At 65.7% G+C, this 17,042-nt stretch overlaps 1 protein-coding gene across 2 annotated transcripts; it reads left to right on the top strand.

Annotated features, from left to right (window-relative positions):
- Positions 1–5,859: 5,859 nt before the first annotated feature.
- On the top strand, positions 5,860–16,273 carry TBKBP1 (TBK1 binding protein 1). 2 transcript variants are annotated; one of them, XM_036399147.2, is made up of 11 exons: positions 5,860–6,083; positions 7,387–7,693; positions 8,850–9,074; positions 9,149–9,271; positions 9,359–9,463; positions 9,805–9,946; positions 10,026–10,186; positions 10,432–10,481; positions 13,199–13,317; positions 14,096–14,838; positions 15,063–16,273. In XM_036399147.2, the coding sequence occupies exons 3-11, from the start codon at positions 8,853–8,855 to the stop codon at positions 15,189–15,191; spliced, it is 1,794 nt and encodes a 597-aa protein (XP_036255040.1). In that variant the 5' UTR covers positions 5,860–6,083; positions 7,387–7,693; positions 8,850–8,852; the 3' UTR covers positions 15,192–16,273. The 2 variants fall into 2 exon arrangements, with proteins under 2 accessions (XP_036255040.1, XP_036255038.1); XM_036399145.2 differs by having other exon boundaries at positions 13,177–13,317.
- Positions 16,274–17,042: the final 769 nt, after the last annotated feature.

Raw genomic sequence — 17,042 nt, 5'->3', positions numbered from 1 at the left:
TTTTCTGTTTTCCTTTATTTTTCCTTTTTCATTTTTTGTTTTTCCTTTCCTATCCATTTTTATTTTCCATTATGTCTTATATTTTCCACTTTATTTTACTTTCATTTCTTTTAATTTTTTTTATTTTATTCTTTCTCTTTTTTTCCCATTTTTCTTTTTTTTTTCAATTTTTCTTCCTCTTTTTTCTCAATTTTTTTCGATTTTTTCTCACTATTTGTCTTCTTTTTTTTCCAATTTCTTCTACTTTTTTCCCTTTTTATCAATTATTTCTATTTTTTTTCCTTTTTTTTTTTCAATTTTTCTTCCTTTTTTTCCATTTTTCTTCCTTTTTTTCCTTTCCCCTTCAACTTTTCCCCATTTCCCCCAACCCTTTCAACCTCTTTTTTTTTCCCACCATATTTCTTCATTTTTCCTTTTTTTTTTTTAATTTTTCCCCCCATTTTTCCTCCTCCCCTTCCCTTCTGATTCCCCTTTCAGTCCCTCCCGGCTGCCCCAGCTCGTACAGGGTATCAGACGTGAATGTGCCTTCAGTGCTCTGCCCACCGCGCAGAACCGACAAAAACGACCCAAAACACCCCAAAAAACCCCAAAAAACCCCAAATCCGAGGAAAAACCCCGCGGCTCCCGCCGGGATCCCCTCCCAGCGATGCCTTTTCCCTCTCCTTGGGGCGCGGGCGGCGATGCCCAGAGGGGGAACACAAAGAGAGAAAAACGCGAGAGAAAATAAATACAAAACCTCTGAAACAAATGGAATTACAGACAAAAAGAGAAAAAGAGAAAAAGCCAAAAGCCAAAAGCCGCGCCCGGGCGGGAGGAGCCGAGCGGCGCCGGGGCCGGGGCTGCTCGCGGCTGAGGCAGCGCAGAATAAACACTGAGAGTAGTGCAAGAACGCGCCTCCAGACTCGTCTTTTTGGGGGGTTTTGGTTTCTCTTTTGGGGTTTTTTTGTTTGGTTTTGGGGGGTTTTCGTTTGTTTTTTTGGGGTTTTTTTTTTAGTTTTGAAGAGTCTTTTGGGGCCTTTTTAGGGCCGTGTTTGGGGGCCATTTTGGGGGCTTTTTTTGGCTTTTTGAGAAGTTCTTTAGGGCTGGGTTTGGGGGCCTTGCTCAGGGGTTTTGAGGCCTTTGTTGGGAGGGTTTGTTTTGGCTTTTTGAAGGGTGTTTTGGGGCCTTTTCAGAGCCGTTTTTGAGGGGTTTTGGGGCCATTTTGGGGTCGTTTTTTGGCTTTTTGAAAACTTCTTTAGGGCTGGGTTTGGGGGCCTTGCTCAGGGGTTTTGAGGCCTTTTTTGGGAGGGTTTGTTTTGGCTTTTTGAAGGGTCAAAAAAGCCTTCGTTTTGGGGCCTTTTCAGGGCCGTTTTTGGGGGCTTTAAGGGCTTTGGTTTTTTGGGGGGTTTTGTTTTCTTTCTAAGGGATTTTTCTGGTTATTGGGAACCTTTTTGGGGTCGGTTTTTGGCCTTCCTGGGGTTTTTTTTGGTGGGATTTCCTTGGGCTCTTTTGAAGGTTTTTGAGCTTTGTGAGGGGCGAGGGCTTTTGGAAGGGTTTTTGGGACATTTTTGGAGCTTTTTTTTGGGACTGGGTTGGGGCCTTTGCACTTCTTTTTGCCTTTCCTGGGGCGTTTTTATGGGGGCTTTTGGGGCCTGTTTTGGGTGGTTTTTATGGGGGCTTTTTGGGGCCTGTTTTAGGGGGTTTTTGGAGGGCTTTTTGGGCCTGTTTTGGGGGTTTTTGGAGGGCTTTTTGGGCCTGTTTTGGGGGGTTTTTGGGGGGCTTTTTAGGCCTGTTTTGGGGGTTTTTGGAGGGCTTTTTGGGCCTGTTTTGGGGGGGTTTTTGGAGGGCTTTTTGGGCCTGTTTTGGGGGGTTTTTGGAGGGCTTTTTGGGGCCTGTTTTGGGGGGTTTTTGGAGGGCTTTTTGGGCCTGTTTTGGGGGGTTTTTGAGGGCTTTTTGGGCCTGTTTTGGGGGGTTTTTGGAGGGCTTTTTGGGCCTGTTTTGGGGGGTTTTTGGAGGGCTTTTTGGGGTGTATCACAAGGAATTTCCTCCTCAAATCCGCCCCTCCTCGATCCCGTCGCTGCCTGGGCATGGATCGAGCTCTTCCAGCATCCTCTGGGATTTCTGAGGGGCTTTTTTGGGGCTGCACCACCAGGAATTTGGTGGTGCTGGAGATGCCAAATTCCTGGGCATCCCACATTCCCAGAGATCCCAAACTCTTGGAGATTTCGGAATCCCCGCTGGAGATTCCCAAATTCCTGGAGATTCGGCTCCGTCAGCAGCTCCAGGCCCCTGATCCCTTTCCCTCGGGATGGATCCCTCATCCCCCACAACCCCAAAGCTGCAGCTCCACCTTCATTAATTAATCAATCAATCAATCAATCAAATCTATCAATCAGCAAATGAACCAACCCCTGGCTGCTCCTCCAGCTCCACAAAAACCCCAGGAAAACCCTGGGCAGGATCCATTTACTCACCTCCCAAACCAAACATTAAAACCCCCACTTTTATTTTCATTTTCCCTAATTTTTAACTTTTTTTTTTTTTAATTTTTTTTAATTTTGATTTTTCCCTGCTGCCTCATTTCCCGGGAGCCTCTGCCAGGCTCCTGCCCCCGCTCGGAGACGCCGTGGGAGGGGAGCGCCGAGCTCGCGTTTCCTCTCCGGGGGAGCCGGAGGTGGCAGCGCCGTGTCCCCGGTGCCACCTGTGCCACCGCCCCGGCCCGGGGACACGCCGCCGTTCCCGGGCTCAGCCAGGAGCGGCCTGATGCTCTCACCCCCTGAAAGAGGAGGGAAAGGGCCTTTCCTTTGGAAAAAGTGGGGAAAAAAGAATCCACAAGTGGATTTTGGAGGCGGCAGCGCTGTGTCACCGGTGCCATCTGTGCCACCACCCCGGGGACACGCCGTTATTCCCAGGATTATTCCCAGGATTATTCATTCCCAGGATTATTCATTCCCAGGATTATTCCCAGGACTGGCACTTCCCAACGCTGATGGGCTGAGCTCCCACCTAAAAGAGAAGGAAAAGCTGATTTTCTTTGGAAAAAGGGGCAAAAAAAAGGAGCCAGGAGTGGATTTTGAAGCCTCAGAAGTGACGCCAGGCATCCGCGCCACCGCCCTGGCCTGGGGACGCCACTGTCACTCCCGGGATCAGCAGCTCCCCACGTGGATTTATCCAGGAGCCTTTCTCTGGGTCTGGGCTGGTGCTCTGGACTCCCACTCCGGGGGAAGAAGCTGCTTTTCCGTGGGAAAGGAGGGAAAACCCAGCCACGAGTGGGTTTTGGAGCCTCGGACGTGGCACGGTGGCCTCGGGAGCTTTGCCCAGGCGCTGTCACCCGCAGGGGACAGGACACCCTGGAGCCGGTGCCACCCTCTGGAATGGGATTTTCCAGCCGAGAAAACGTTGGGAAGGGGGAAAAAGGACACGGGGGACAGAGGGGGGTTCCCGATGGGGCTCCATGGACAGCCCAGCCTTGGGAAGAGCAGGGGATCCATGGGGTGGCCCAGCGCTGTCCACAGAGGCTCTGGGGACCCCGAACTCCCCAAATCCCAGGGCGGGGACAATTCCAGCAGCTCGGACCTGTCCTGCCTCCCTCTGCTCCTCCGTTGGTCCCCACGGTTTGTCCCCAGCTCCCGGGGACCTCCGGGGGGGTCCCTGCATCCACCGGGACACCCCGGGATGGTTTTGCTTCCAAATTAACGCCCGGCCTGGCGGAAATCCTTCATTTGCACTTCAAAGCGCTCGGCAGCCAATCCCCGGCAGGAGCGGCCGCTCGGGGCTGTTCTGGGGCCCTGTTTGCGGCAGATCCCGTCCCTGCTGATCCCCGCGGGTCCCTGCGGGTCCCCGCGGGTCCCGCCCGCCCTTCCCCGCCGCTCTCCCACCCTCGGGGCACCTTCCAGGGGCTCTTTGCCTTCCCCAGGCCGCGCACCGAGGGCCGTTCCCGGCTGGAAATCCCGACGGGAGCGGCCTCCGGCATTGGCCTCCCCGAATATTCCCGGCCTCGTGGTGCGGTTTGGGCTCCGCGGGAGCCTCCTGGGATCTCGGCATCCCCGGGCGGTGCCCCCGATGCCAGGGATCCGCCTGTGCCCCCAGCGCAGGATCCAGAGCCTGGATCCCCTCCAGGCTCTCCAGGACGCCCGATCTGCATTGGGAATCCCAGTCTGAAGCTCCCAGTTTGAGGCTTTGCTCCCTCTGATTCCCCTGCTGGGACCCCAAATCCCGAGCTGGATTTTCCAGCGGTTCCTTTGCCCCCTCGTGCCAGAGCCACGCTCAGCACCAGGATTTCTCTGCGCTGGCATCTCCCAGCTCAGCTCTGGGGCCGGAGCCCCCTCCGTGCCCATCCCTGGGGCTGCTCTTCCCCCTCAGCTCCCCCAGAGGCCTCGGCAGGGATGTTTGGAGCGTCGGGGCCCCGCAGATTCCCCCTGGCCCCAGCCCTGAGGCTCTGCCGCCCATTCCAGCCCCTCTGCCGGGGGGGATGAGGCCCTGGTGGGAATCTGGTGCCACGGGGGTCACTCAGGGCCGTGGCTCTGTCCGTGCCGTGGGTCTGTCCATGCCCTGGGTCTGTCCGTGCCGTGGGTCTGTCCGTGCCATGGCTCTGTCCGTGCCGTGGGTCTGTCCGTGCCGTGGGTCTGTCCATGCCATGTGTCTGTCCATGCCCTGGGTCTGTCCGTGCCGTGGGTCCGTCCGTGCCGTGTGTCTGTCCATGCCGTGGGTCTGTCCATGCCGTGGGTCTGTCCGTGCCGTGGGTCCATCCATGCCATGGGTCTGTCCATGCCGTGGGTCTGTCCGTGCCATGGCTCTGTCCGTGCCGTGGGTCCGTCCATGCCATGGGTCTGTCCATGCCGTGGGTCCGTCCATGCCATGGGTCTGTCCATGCCGTGGCTCTGTCCGTGCCATGGCTCTGTCCGTGCCGTGGGTCCGTCCATGCCATGGGTCTGTCCATGCCGTGGGTCTGTCCGTGCCCTGGGTCTGTCCGTGCCCTGGGTCTGTCCATGCCCGGGGTCTGTCCGTGCCGTGGGTCCATCCGTGCCGTGGGTCTGTCCATGCCATGTGTCTGTCCATGCCCTGGGTCTGTCAGGGCCGTGGGTCCGTCCATGCCCTTGGTCTGTCCGTGCCCTGGGTCTGTCCGTGCCGTGGGTCTGTCCGTGCCGTGGGTCTGTCCATGCCCTGGGTCTGTCCGTGCCGTGGGTCCATCCGTGCCGTGGGTCTGTCCATGCCCTGGGTCTGTCCGTGCCGTGGGTCATTCCAGGCTCTGTCCTGGGGCTCTGTGGTGGCACTGACCGCACCGAGGGCTCTGCAGGGCTCTGTCCGTGCCGTTCCCGGCTCTGTCCTCGGCCACCAGCCCTGCAGTGACCCCTCCCGGGGGGGTTTTTGTCCCCCGGAGCCCCCGGCAGCCGCGGCGAAAGGAGAGCAGCTATTAATAACCCTGCGCACCCGGGGAAAAGATGTGATTCCATCATGGAAGCGGCTCCGAGAGCAACCCAGGGAATAAAATGTTCGGGGAGGGGGGAGGGGGGTTGGGGGGCGGGGGCAGGGGCAGGGGGGGAGCCCAGCCCCCCCCGCGCGGGGCCGCGGCTCCGCGGTGCCGGAGCCCCCCGGGATGGGGGGGAGCCCCCCGGGATGAGGGGGAGCCCCCGGGATGGGGGGGAGCCCCCGGGATGGGGGGGAGCCCCCGGGATGAGGGGGGAGCCCCCGGGATGAGGGGGAGCCCCCCGGGATGAGGGGGAGCCCCCGGGATGAGGGGGAGCCCCCGGGATGAGCCCCCGGCCCCGCCGCCACCCTGGGGGCTCCGGGCGGGCGCGGGAGGGGCCGGGGGTCGGTGGGGCCCCCCCGGTCAGGCCATGGCGGGGGTGTCGGGGTCCGGTCCCGGGGATGCTCCGGGGGGGGGGGGGGGGGTCACAGCCCCGGGGGCGGCCCCGGCGCGTGGCGGGGGAGGGGCTGGCGGCCGCCCGGTGCCCACGTGGTTTGTCGGTGTCTCCGGAGCGGAAGAAACGGCGGCGGGGCCGGGGCTGCGGCGGGGACCGGGAACGGGAGCGGCAGCGGGACCCGGCGGGGCGGGGACGGAGCCGCATCCCGGCGGGCGCCGCCGCAGCGCAGCAGCAGCGCCGGTGAGTGCGGGGCCTGGGCCGGGGGCACCGGGAGCGGCGGGGGGGCAGAGCGGGCAGCCCCCGCCCCACCGGGCCTGTGCTCCCCCGCCACAGCGCGACCCCAGCCCCGGCCCCAGCCCCATCTGCCCCCGCCGCCTTCGCCAGCCCCGCTTCATCCTCATCCGCGGCTCCATCCTCAGCCCCATCCTCATCCTCACCCCCATCCTCACCCCCATCCTCATCCTCACCCCCATCCCCATCCCCATCCCCGGCTGGATTCGCATCTTCATCCCCACCCTCATCCCCATCCCCGGTTCCGTGCCCATCTCCGCCCGTGCTTCCATCCCGCTTCCGTCCCCATCTCCTGCTCCATCCTCATCCCCATCCCCGGCTCCATCCTCATCCTCATCCTCATCCCGTCCCGGCTCCGCCCCGGACCCCTCCTGCGTTTCCGTCCCCGTCCCCCGCCCGGCGACCCCCGGCGCGCTGCGGCCCCGGCCCGGGGGCGTTCGGGGACGGTTTCCCGGAGGCTCCGGGGCCGCCGCAGGCCGGACCCCCCCCGCTCACCCCATTGCGACCCCCGGCCGCGCTCACCGGCGCTCCGGGCCTGGCTCCGGGGCTCGGGGGCGCGCTCGACCCGCCCCCCTTTCCCCGCCCGTTCTCCCCCGGTTCTCCCCCGGTCCCCCCCCGGTCCCACGGCGATTCCACGCCCGCTGCCCTCTCTCGTGGCCGTGGCGGTGCCCCCAGCCCCCCCCCCCCCCCTTCGGCCCCTCAGAACCGGGACAGCCCCGGGGGGGTTCCGGCAATGAGGAGGGGGCTCGCCCCGGCCGCGGCTCGGGGCAGGGGGGGCTGCCCCAGGCCGGGCCCTACCGAGCGCATCCTCCCGACCCCAAAAAGGTTTTTATGGGGGGGCCAAGGCCTGTCCCCAACCCAGCCGGGTGCCAGAGGCCCGGCAGCACCCACAGCCTGGCACATCCCATCCCATCCCCATCCCATCCCATCCCATCCCATCCCATCCCATCCCATCCCATCCCATCCCATCCCATCCCATCCCCATCCCCATCCCCATCCCCATTCTCGTTCCCAGTCCTGTTCCCGTTCCTGCTCTTGTTCCCAGCCCCGTCCCCATTCCCACTGGAGCCCTGAGCCGGCCGAGCCCTCCAGCAGTGTCCCAGTCCCGGGGAGCTGCAGCCCGATTTTTGCTCATTTCCAAATCCCATTTTTGCTTTTTCCCAAGCCCCATTTCTGCTTTTTCCCAAACCCCATTTCTGCTTTCCCCAACCCCATTTCTGCTTTCCCCAACCCCATTTCTGCTTTCCCCCAGGCATTTTCAGGCCTCGAGGAGGGGCCGGGAGCGTGGAGGGAGCGGCGGTGCCGCGGGGACCCCGCCTGGACCCCGATGAGAGCAGCTCCGGCTCGCGCCGATGTCCGGAGCTCTCGCACCTGAGACACGCCCGTGCCAGCCCGTGACAGCCTGTGACACGCCTGTGCCACGCCTGTGCCACGCCTGTGACACGCCTGTGACACGCCTGTGACACGCCTGTGACACGTCTGTGACACGCCTGTGCCCGCCCGCAGCCCTGCCCAGCCCGCGCCGCTTCGCCCCGCGCCTGGGGCCCGCTGCAAGGCAGGTGTCCCGGGGAAACTGAGGCACGGCAAGCGGGGAGCAGCAGGGACGGCCCGGGGGGCTCCGGGCCAGGCCGGGGACCCGCAGCCGCCTCCAGGCCCTGAGTGCTGGGGACAAAGGGGGCGCTGTCACCGCGGTGCCTCCGCTGGCAGGGCCTGGGACCCCCCCAGGGCTCCGGGGATCTTCGTTTGGGGGGTCCCCAGAGCTTGGGTATCTCATCCTGGCTTCGGGGGTGCCTCAGTTTCCCCAGGCGCTGACGGCAGTGCCCTCCCTGCCCGAGCAGAGCTGCGTCCCCTCTGTCACCGCCCCGGGGGTGGATTGAACACCCCTGGTCCGTGATTTATCCCCCGGTGCCCAGGGGAGCCCCGGCCAGGGGGTGCCAGCGGGGCCGCGCTGTCCCCAGGCCGCACCAGCGGCTCGAGGGGGCCGCGCTGTCCCCTCCCCGTGCCCCTGCAGATCCCTCCTCCCTCTGCCAGCTTCGTGCCATGAATTATTCGTGCGGCGGTGCCTCCCAGAGCTCTGCCAGGGCTGCGCCTGCCCGGGACAGGGCACAGCGCCACAGCGGCCGCGCTGCCTCCGGGCGCTTCTCCCACCGGGAATCGCCCCGGGAGCCCCGGGCGCGGCCGAGCCCCGCGCGGGGTCAGCGCTGCGGCAGAGCGGGACGGGCGGGGCGGGGACCCCGGCAGGGGCTGGGGACAGCGCCGGGAGCCAGGCGGCCCCGGGGGGTGAGCGCAGCTCCGGTATTTAGGGCACGGCTGCGAGGCGTGGGAGGCCGGGAGCAGCTCGCGTGCGGCGCGGGGCGGGAGCGGCGGCACCGGCCGCTATTTCTGGTGCTCGTTCCCCCGAGGGGACGGCGGGAATGTCACCGTGTCCCCCCCCCGGGGTGCTCTCTGCTCCCACCCTCGTGCTGAGGGAGCCTGGGCGGTGTCAGCAACTCTGTCCCCATGGAGGTGATGGCACGGCATGGCCAGTGTCCCCTTGTCACCCTCGGGGACGGCGTGGGGTTGGAGTTGCTGGTGGTGGCAGCTCCTGGCGCTGTCACCCGGCGCCACTGAGCTCCCACAGACCCCGCCCTGGCTGGGTCACCACCCCAGAGCCCCAGCGCCGCCCTGGCCGGGCCCAGCCCTGCCCCGGGGTCACCCGTGTGTCCCCACAGGCAGGACATGGACTCCATGTTCGAGGACGACATCAGCATCCTGACGCAGGAGGCGCTGGGGCCGGACGAGGACTGGCTGGACAGCCCCAACACCGACCTGTCGGGCGAGATGTGCTCGGCCTCGCACTTCGCCCTCATCACCGCCTACGACGACATCAAGAACCGCCTGACGGGGCTGGAGAGGGAGAACTCCACGCTCAAGCGCCGCCTCAAGATGTACGAGGTCAAGGTGAGGGGTCGGGGGGGCCCGGGGGGCGCGCGGGGCCGGGGGGACCTCGCTGACCGCCCGTCCCACGGCTGCAGTACCCCCTGATCGGAGAGTTCGGCGAGGAGCACATCTTCTCCCTCTACGAGGCCAAGGAGAACTCGCTGCTCAAGAGCGAGAAGGCGTCGCTGCAGCAGCAGCTCAACCAGTTCCAGCACGAGGTGAGGGGGACAGGGGGCCTGGGGGGGCTCTGGGGGGTTCCCCGAGCCGGCACCCACCCCCAAATCCCCCCCACCTTTCCCCGGCAGCTGCAGAAGAGCAAAGAGCGGGAGGAGCAGCTGGAGGAGATGATCCAGGCCTACGAGAAGCTCTGCGTGGAGAAGGCGGACCTGGAGACGGAGCTGGGAGAGATGGTGGGTGACAGCCACCAGCAGGGGACAGCGGGGTCCCTGTCCCTTCTCCGCCGCAGCCCCCGGGCCCCCGGTGTCCCTGTCTTTGGGGATGCAGGGCTGGGGGGAGTTTTGACCACGTTGGGGTTTTAGGGATGCTCGGGTTCATCCATCTCCACACTGTCCCGGGCACCCCCGGCTCCCCTTTCCCAGCCAGGGAGCCACCGCTGCCACGCCGCTGTCACCAGATCGACCCCACTCCGAAAAGCGACCCCAAAATCCGCGTGTGCCGGGCTGGGGGGGCAGGGGAGCCCCGGGGAGGGGCCGAGGCTCAGCCGCGTCCCCTCTGTCCCCTCGCCGTGCAGCGGGCGCTGGTGGAGACGCACCTGAGCCGCATCCGGAGCTTGGAGCAGCAGCTGCGGCAGCGCGACGGCGGCGCCTTCCCCGGGCTGGGCGCCCAGGACGTGCCGTTCATCGCCCTGCACCCCAACCCCGGCCTGAGCCACGGTGAGCCGCCCCCTCCCCGCCCCGCCGCGGCCCCGGGAGCCCCGGGCCGCGCCGGGGCTGAGCCGAGCCGTGCCCGCAGTGCTGGAGCGCGCCGGGGGCTGGCAGAGCCGCGGGCTGGAGGCCGAGCTGGAGGCGGCGCGGCAGGAGAACCAGCGCGCCCAGCACCGCGAGGAGCACCTCAAGGCCGAGTGCGAGCGGCTGCAGGCGGAGCTGAAACACCTGCAGGACACCCGCGAGCAGGTGCGGGGCAGGGCCGGCCTGGGACCGGCCCCGTCCGGGTGGGGGGGACTGGGAGAAGGAATGGGGCAGGTGCGACCCCAAAACCCCCCCTATCCCCCCTTCCTGCTGGGAGGTGTCTGAGGAGGAACAGGGCAGGGTCTGACCCACAGGGCCCCTCATTCCCGGTATGTGGGGTTTGGGTGCTGGGAAGCGCCTGACCCCGCAGGACCCCGGTGCTGGTGCTGAGGGGGCTCTGCTGTCCCCAGGAGCAGTCGGAGCGGGACATGGCCTGGGTGAAGAAGGTGGGCGACGACCAGTAAGTGCTGGGAGGGGACTGGGAGGACACTGGGGGGACACTGGGGGGAGCCCCTCACCGGCTGTGGGGCACGGTGGCCACCCCACACCTCCGCACGGGGGTCCCGGGGGGCTCCCTGCATTGAGTGCTGCAGTGGGGGGATTCCGCACCCCAAAACCGCCAACTGCGCCCCGGGGGCTGGGGGCTGAGCGGGGCTGCGGGCGTGGGGTGCCCGCTCCCGGTGCCTGGTGCCCGGTCCCGGTGTCCGTGCGTTGTCCCGGTGTCCAGTTCCGGTGTCCGTGCATTGTCCCAGTGCCCGGTTCTGGTGTCCGTGCGTTGTCCCGGTGCCCGGTCCCGGTGTCCGTGCATTGTCCCAGTGCCCGGTCCCGGTGTCCGTGCGTTGTCCCGGTGCCCGGTTCTGGTGTCCGTGCATTGTCCCAGTGCCCGGTTCTGGTGTCCGTGCGTTGTCCCAGTGCCCGGTTCCGGTGTCCATGCATTGTCCCAGTGCCCGGTCCCGGTGTCTGGTGCCCAGTCCCGGTGCCCGGTTCCGGTGTCCGTGCGTTGTCCCGGTGCCCGGTGTGGGCTCGGCGCTGCCTCCAGAGGGCACTGACGGCTCGCGGCTGCCGAGAGAGCGGCACCGAGCGGCACCGAGCGGCACCGAGCGGCACCGAGCGGCACCGAGGCGGTCGCGGTGTCCCCGGACCCCCCCAAACCCCCCCGGTGGCACCGAGGCGGGGGCGCTGTCCCCGCTTTCACCCGGTCCCCAGGGCGGCGGTGACAGCGGGGCCGAGCTGCGGACAGATGGGAGGTGACACGCGGCCGGGAAGTGCTCGGGAGCGGTGTCGGGGCCTGGCTCCAGCCCCTCGCTCCGGAGGCGTTGGAAGCTGTCGCCGTTTCTGTCGTCCTGGCGCAGATCAGAGCCCGGGGAGCCGGGGAGCGCTGGGTCCCTGCCGGGGCCGCTCCCGCCTCTCCCTTCCCCTCCTGAATTCCCTCGATTTCCACAAAATCACCCGAGCTCACCCCCCGATCGCCCCCACCCCTTTCCCGCAACATCCACGGAAATTAAAACTCCCGAATGTCTCCATTAACGTTCCCCCATCACCCAAATCTTTATTTTTTAAGCCCGAATTCACCACGCTGGGATGGGGAAACTGAGGCAGGGCTGGCTCCTCACCCCCTCCCCGGGCACAGCTGTTCCCTGCGCGCTCTTTTCTTGCCGATTCAGCTCTTTTTTGTCACCTGCTTCTCTCCGCCGCTGTTTTCTTGGGTGTGAAAAGCGCCTTATCGGCGTTTTCCATCTCCGGGTGATTTTCTGGTGCTTCTGCCGCGCTGTGCTTGGGGCGGGGGTCCCCCCGCGTCCCGATCTTCCTTTTATTTTGGTTTATTTTCTGAGATTTGAACTTTTTTTGGCTTTCTGAGCTCGCGGTTATTCCCTCTTGCACTCCCTCCCAAGAAAAGCCAAATCTTGAGGAAAGCCCTGGAGAGAGCAGGGTGGGGATTTGGGGGGGTCAGACCGCCCCTCCCACTGCCCCGCCCCGCGTTTTTGGGGGGATTGTGTGGGTTTCAATGACTCTTGCACCCATGGGTGCCAATGTCGGGCACGTCCCCACCCCTGGCTCCTCCAGCTCTGCAGCAAAAAGGGCCTGGGGGACACAAAGGTGACATCCTGCGGGTGTCCCCTAAGGTTTTTGTTTTTCTTTTCCTCCTTTTCTTTCTCTTCCTTTTCCTCCTTTTCCTCCTTTTCCTTCTTTTCCTCCTTTTCCTGCTTTTCCTCCTTTTCTTTCTTTTCCTTCTTTTCTTTCTTTTCCTCCTTTTCCTTTTCCTCCTCCTCTCTTTTCCTTCTCTTCCTCCTTTTCATACTTTTCCTTTCTCTCCCATTCCTTCTCTTCTTCACCTATTTTCTTCCCTTTTGCTTTTCTCTCTTTCTATTATTTTCCTCCTTCCCCCCTCACTCTTTCCCCTCCTTTCCCTCATCCTTTTCCTCGCTTTCCCCTTCTCCTCCTCCTCCTCCTTTCCCACCTCTCCGGGCCGCCGTGCCCGGGGGCTCGGCGGGGCCCGGCGCTGTCAGCCGCGGTTACGAGCGGCGGCTCCGGTGCCCGCGGTGTCACAACGGCTCAGCGGGGCCGCGCCGGGACGCGCCGAGCTCCGGCCCCGCGGCTCCGTTCTCCCCTCGCGTCCCCGCCGAGAATCCCGGCTCGGAAAGCGACACCAACTTGGGGCAGGATTGATGCTTTTGGCAGCGCTGCTGCTGCTCCGGGGCGCGATCCGCGGCCGCAGCTTCGCCCCTCGGAGCTGGAAAAATGAATTTGGGTCGGGTTTGAGTTGGTGCTGGGGCTCCGCGGGGCCGTGTCACCCGCAGAGCCACTGTGTCCCCTTCGGGAATTGTCCTCTGGGTTGGGTGGTGTGGCAGGGGTGGAGAGAGGCAACCTCAGACACCCTGAGGTGCCTTTTTTGCACCCTGGGCCATTATTTCCCTCCCTTTCCTATTTTCCTGGGGGAATGCTGGAAGCACCATCCAGGCAGCAGCCCCAAACCTTTTCTAGTTGTATTCATTAAAAAACCAAACCAAAACAAAAACCAAAAACCAAACCAACCAAAATCCCGGGGGGAGGTCAAGCCCTGCTGAAGGATTCAACCCCCGCTGAAGGATTTAACCTCTCCCGAGGGGTTTAATGGGATTTAACCCCTGCTGAAGGGTTTCTCCCGGGAACCCCAGGGCCCCCTTTGCCCCTCTGCAGGGTGAACCTGGCGCTGGCCTACACGGAGCTGACGGAGGAGCTGTGCCGCCTGCGCAACCTGAGCTCGCTGCAGAGCCAGATCCTGCGGGCGCTGCTGCAGGACAAGAGCCCCAACGGGGGTAAGGGGGACCCGGGGCTGCCAGGCCGGGATGGGGGGCACGAACACCGGGAAAAGGGGGGGTGGGCTCGTCCTGCGGGTGGGGGTGTCGGTCCCCAGGGGTGCCCAGCCCCGGGGGTGTCCCACAGCAAGGGCGTCCCCAGCTGGGTGTACCCGTACCTGGGAGCCTCTCATCCCAAAATGTCCATCCCTGGGAATATCCCATCCCAAAACCATCCAGAATTGGGAGCATCCATCCCTGGGAGTATCCATCCCAAAATATCCTCACCTGGGAGTATCCATCCCAAAATATCCACACCTGGGAGTATCCATCCCAAAATATCCTCACCTGGGAGTATCCATCCCAAAGCAGCCGTACCTGGGAGCCTCCCAGCCCCAAAATTCTCCAGAGCGTCCATAACTGGGAGCGTCTCATTCCAAAGTATCTGTACCCGGGAACATCCGTATGTGGGCTCACCCACACCTGGGAATGTCCCATTCCAAAACCATCCACACCTGGTGGTATCCATCCCAAAATATCCATCCCTGGGACCATCCATCCCTGGCTGTATCCCCCCAGAATCTCCCGGGGGTCCCCACAGCCGCATCCCCCCCGCTCCCTCCGGGCTGCCCCTGGATGCCGAGGCACATTTTCCACATTTTCCACATTTTCCACATTTTCCACATTTTCCACATTTTCCACACTTCCCACACTTTCCACATTTTCCACATTTCCTCGCTTTCCGAGCCGCGGCGCTGACGCGGAGCACTTCCCGCGTGTCCCCCTTGTCCCGTGCCAGGCCAGCGCCACTCGCCGCTGTCCCAGTGCCACTCCCCGGCCCAGCAGCGCCGCTCGCCCGCCCCGCAGTGCCCCTCGCCCGTTCCTCCGGGACGCTCGCAGTGCCAATCCCCCGCCCTCCAGCGCCGCTCGCCGGGACCCCCCAGCCAATCTCCGGCCCAGCAGCGCCGCTCGCCCGCCCCCGGCCCGTGCCAGTCGCCGGCCCAGCAGCGCCGCTCCCCGGTGCCGCCGCCCAGCCAGTCCCCGGCCCAGCAGCGCCGCTCGCCCGCCCCGCCGCCGCCGCCCTGCCCCTCTCCGAGCTCGGCATCCCCGCACCGCCTGCCCGGCGAGAGGATGGAGCTGGCCTACGCCAAACCCTCGAGCCGCCACATCAAGGCCGGCTTCCAGGGCCGCCGCAGCTACTCGGAGGTGACCAACGTGGCCCTGTACCAGCAGAGCCGCTCGCTCTGGCTGCAGCCCGAGGCCTCCACGCTGCCCAAGCACCGGCCCTACGGCGAGGTCTACCTGGGGGCCGCGGGGGCCCCGCTGAGCGCCCACGAGCCCTTCGAGGAGCACGTCCGCTTCGAGAAGCAGTCGTCGGACGAGGAGGAGTGGGCGCTGCCCAGCCCGCCCAGCCCCGAGGCCGGCGCCATCCGCTGCGCCTCCTTCTGCGCCGGCTTCCCCGCGCCCGACGCCGACGCCGCGCACCGGACGGCGGCCGCCTACGCCCGCGCCGAGCACGCCCAGTCCTGGCCTTCCATCAACGTAAGGAGGACCCCCCCCCCCCCCAAACTCCCCGCGGGGTTTTGGGGTGGGTTTGGTCGAGGGAACCCCCCCGGCGCGGTGGCGCCCGCAGTGAGGTGGGTGCCTCAGTTTCCCCGTTCGTCACCGGGCCTCGCGGCCGGCTGGGGGCAGCGGGGGGTTCTGGGGGGTGGCAGAGGGGATGTGGCCGGCGCGGGGGTCCCAGCGCCGCCCTGTGCCCCCCGCAGCTGCTGCTGGAGACGGTGGACTCGGAGGTGCGGAGCTGCCCGCTGTGCCAGCTGGCCTTCCCCATCGGGTACCCGGACGATGCCCTGGTCAAACACATCGACTCGCACCTGGAGAACAGCAAGATCTGAGCCTCGCCCCCTTCCCCACCTTTGGATGCTGCATGGAAACACCGGGAGCGCCCGGCTCCCGAAATACCTCCAAGTCTTGAGTAGCTACGGAAAGACTGAGCCCCCCCCGCCCGCACCCAGAGCCCCCCGGAGCCCCCGGCCCGCTCGGAGCGGGTTCAGCCCCGTGCCAGGGGTACCAGGATCCCCCCGAGCCCCCGGCCCGCTCGGAGCGGGTCCATCCCCGTGCCAGGGGTACCAGGATCCCCCCGAGCCCCCCGGAGCCCCCGGCCCGCTCGGAGCGGGTCCATCCCCGCCCGCCTCACTCCCGTGCCAGGTCCGGGTGCTCTGCCCGGGGCACCGTCCCCACCGTGCCAGGCGGTGGCCGCAGGGGACCCGTCTGTGCCCCTGGGTGTCCCCTGTCCCCTCGAGTGTCGCTGCTTGATCTCAGGGAGGATCCGAGGGGCCGAGTCCCGGATCCGGCCCCCAGGAAGGAGGAGAGGGGAAGGGGCCGCCCCTTCCCCGGCCCGAGGGGTCACAGGTGGGGTCGGGGGTGGGAGCGGGGGCAGCTGCTCGTTCTCGGTCCCCTTTGAACCTTTCCTCTCTTTTACATTAAAAGCACCCCCCAGCCCCCGGATTTCCCCCCCTCCCCACAACGATGCTGCTGAGAAACGAGCCCGGAGGAGCAGCATGGACCCCCCCCCCCCCCCCGACATTGCACTGGGCTCCCCGGGGCTCCCCCTGACCCCCCCCGCGCGGCGTGGGGACAGCGCAGCCCCCCAGCAGCCCCCCCCAACCCCCCGGCCCCCCGCTTTAACCGGGGGCTGCAGGCGGCTGCTCTCGCTGAGCCCCCCCCGTCACCCCCGTCCCCCCACGTTCGATCTACCTCAAAGCCGCCGGGAGAGGGGGGGGCGCAGCGCTGTCCCCCCTCCCCGGCCGCTGGCGCTGCATGTCCCCCCCGTGTCACAGCGCACACCCCCCCACACACACACACACACAACGCCGGGGCGCGGCCCCCCCGCCCCACGCCGGGACCCCCGGAACGAGGGACCCGCCCGCCCTCGCTGCGACCACCGACTCCAATAAAACCTGCCCGAAACGCCTCGGACGGGGCGGAGGCCTCTCCTCTCTGGGGGTCCCGGGGGGGGCTGGATTTGTCCCCCCGGGAATGGGGCTGGGGTCGGGGGGCCCTGGGGGTGGCAGGTCTGGGGCGCCCTGCAGCTCCCGGCCCGTTTGGGGCTGGCTGGGCAGGTGGGTGACACAAACGGGACAACCAGAACCAGACCAGAGCTCGGCAGGCTCGGGGTGACAGAAGGGGCACGGCCGGAGCTGGGGGGGCGGATGGCGGGGGGACTCTCCCGGGTTTCCTGGGGGGCTCTGGGCAGGGGGGGCTCTGTCCGTCCCTCCCTGCTCTGCTATTGGGGGTCCCACAGCCCCTCCTGCGGGAGCGCCCACCCCGGGCTCAGCTCCGGGAGCTGGGGGGGTCCCGGCGCGGTCCCCGAGCAGGTGCGCAGGCGGCTCCCAGCGCCGCGGGCCGATGGTGTGAAGGAGATAAGCGCGCGCCGCAGCCTTATCGCCGCCCATCTCCCGTGTGCCCGGGCACGGGGCAGGAAGAGCAGCCCCTGCCCATTGCCCCCCCCCCCCCCGGTGGGCACCGGCAGCCCCAGCGGGGCCGGAGGGCGCGGGCAGGGCCGGGGGGCACTCGGGGACCCCCTTGGGGACGGCGCCCGCGCCGTGCCCGGGGTGCGCGGGGCGGGGGCCGGGCCGTCCCCAGCCGGGACCGGGAGCGCTGGGACGGGGCCTCCCTGCGCTGGGGGGGGGCCGGCCCCCACCTTCTCCCCCGGTTTTTCTCTCTTTTTTTGAAATCACGTGATA

This window comes from Molothrus ater, chromosome 27 (genome assembly GCF_012460135.2).
Source record: "Molothrus ater isolate BHLD 08-10-18 breed brown headed cowbird chromosome 27, BPBGC_Mater_1.1, whole genome shotgun sequence".
Classification (NCBI taxonomy): Eukaryota; Metazoa; Chordata; class Aves; order Passeriformes; family Icteridae; genus Molothrus; species Molothrus ater.
This window is presented reverse-complemented; position numbering and strand designations above follow the sequence as displayed.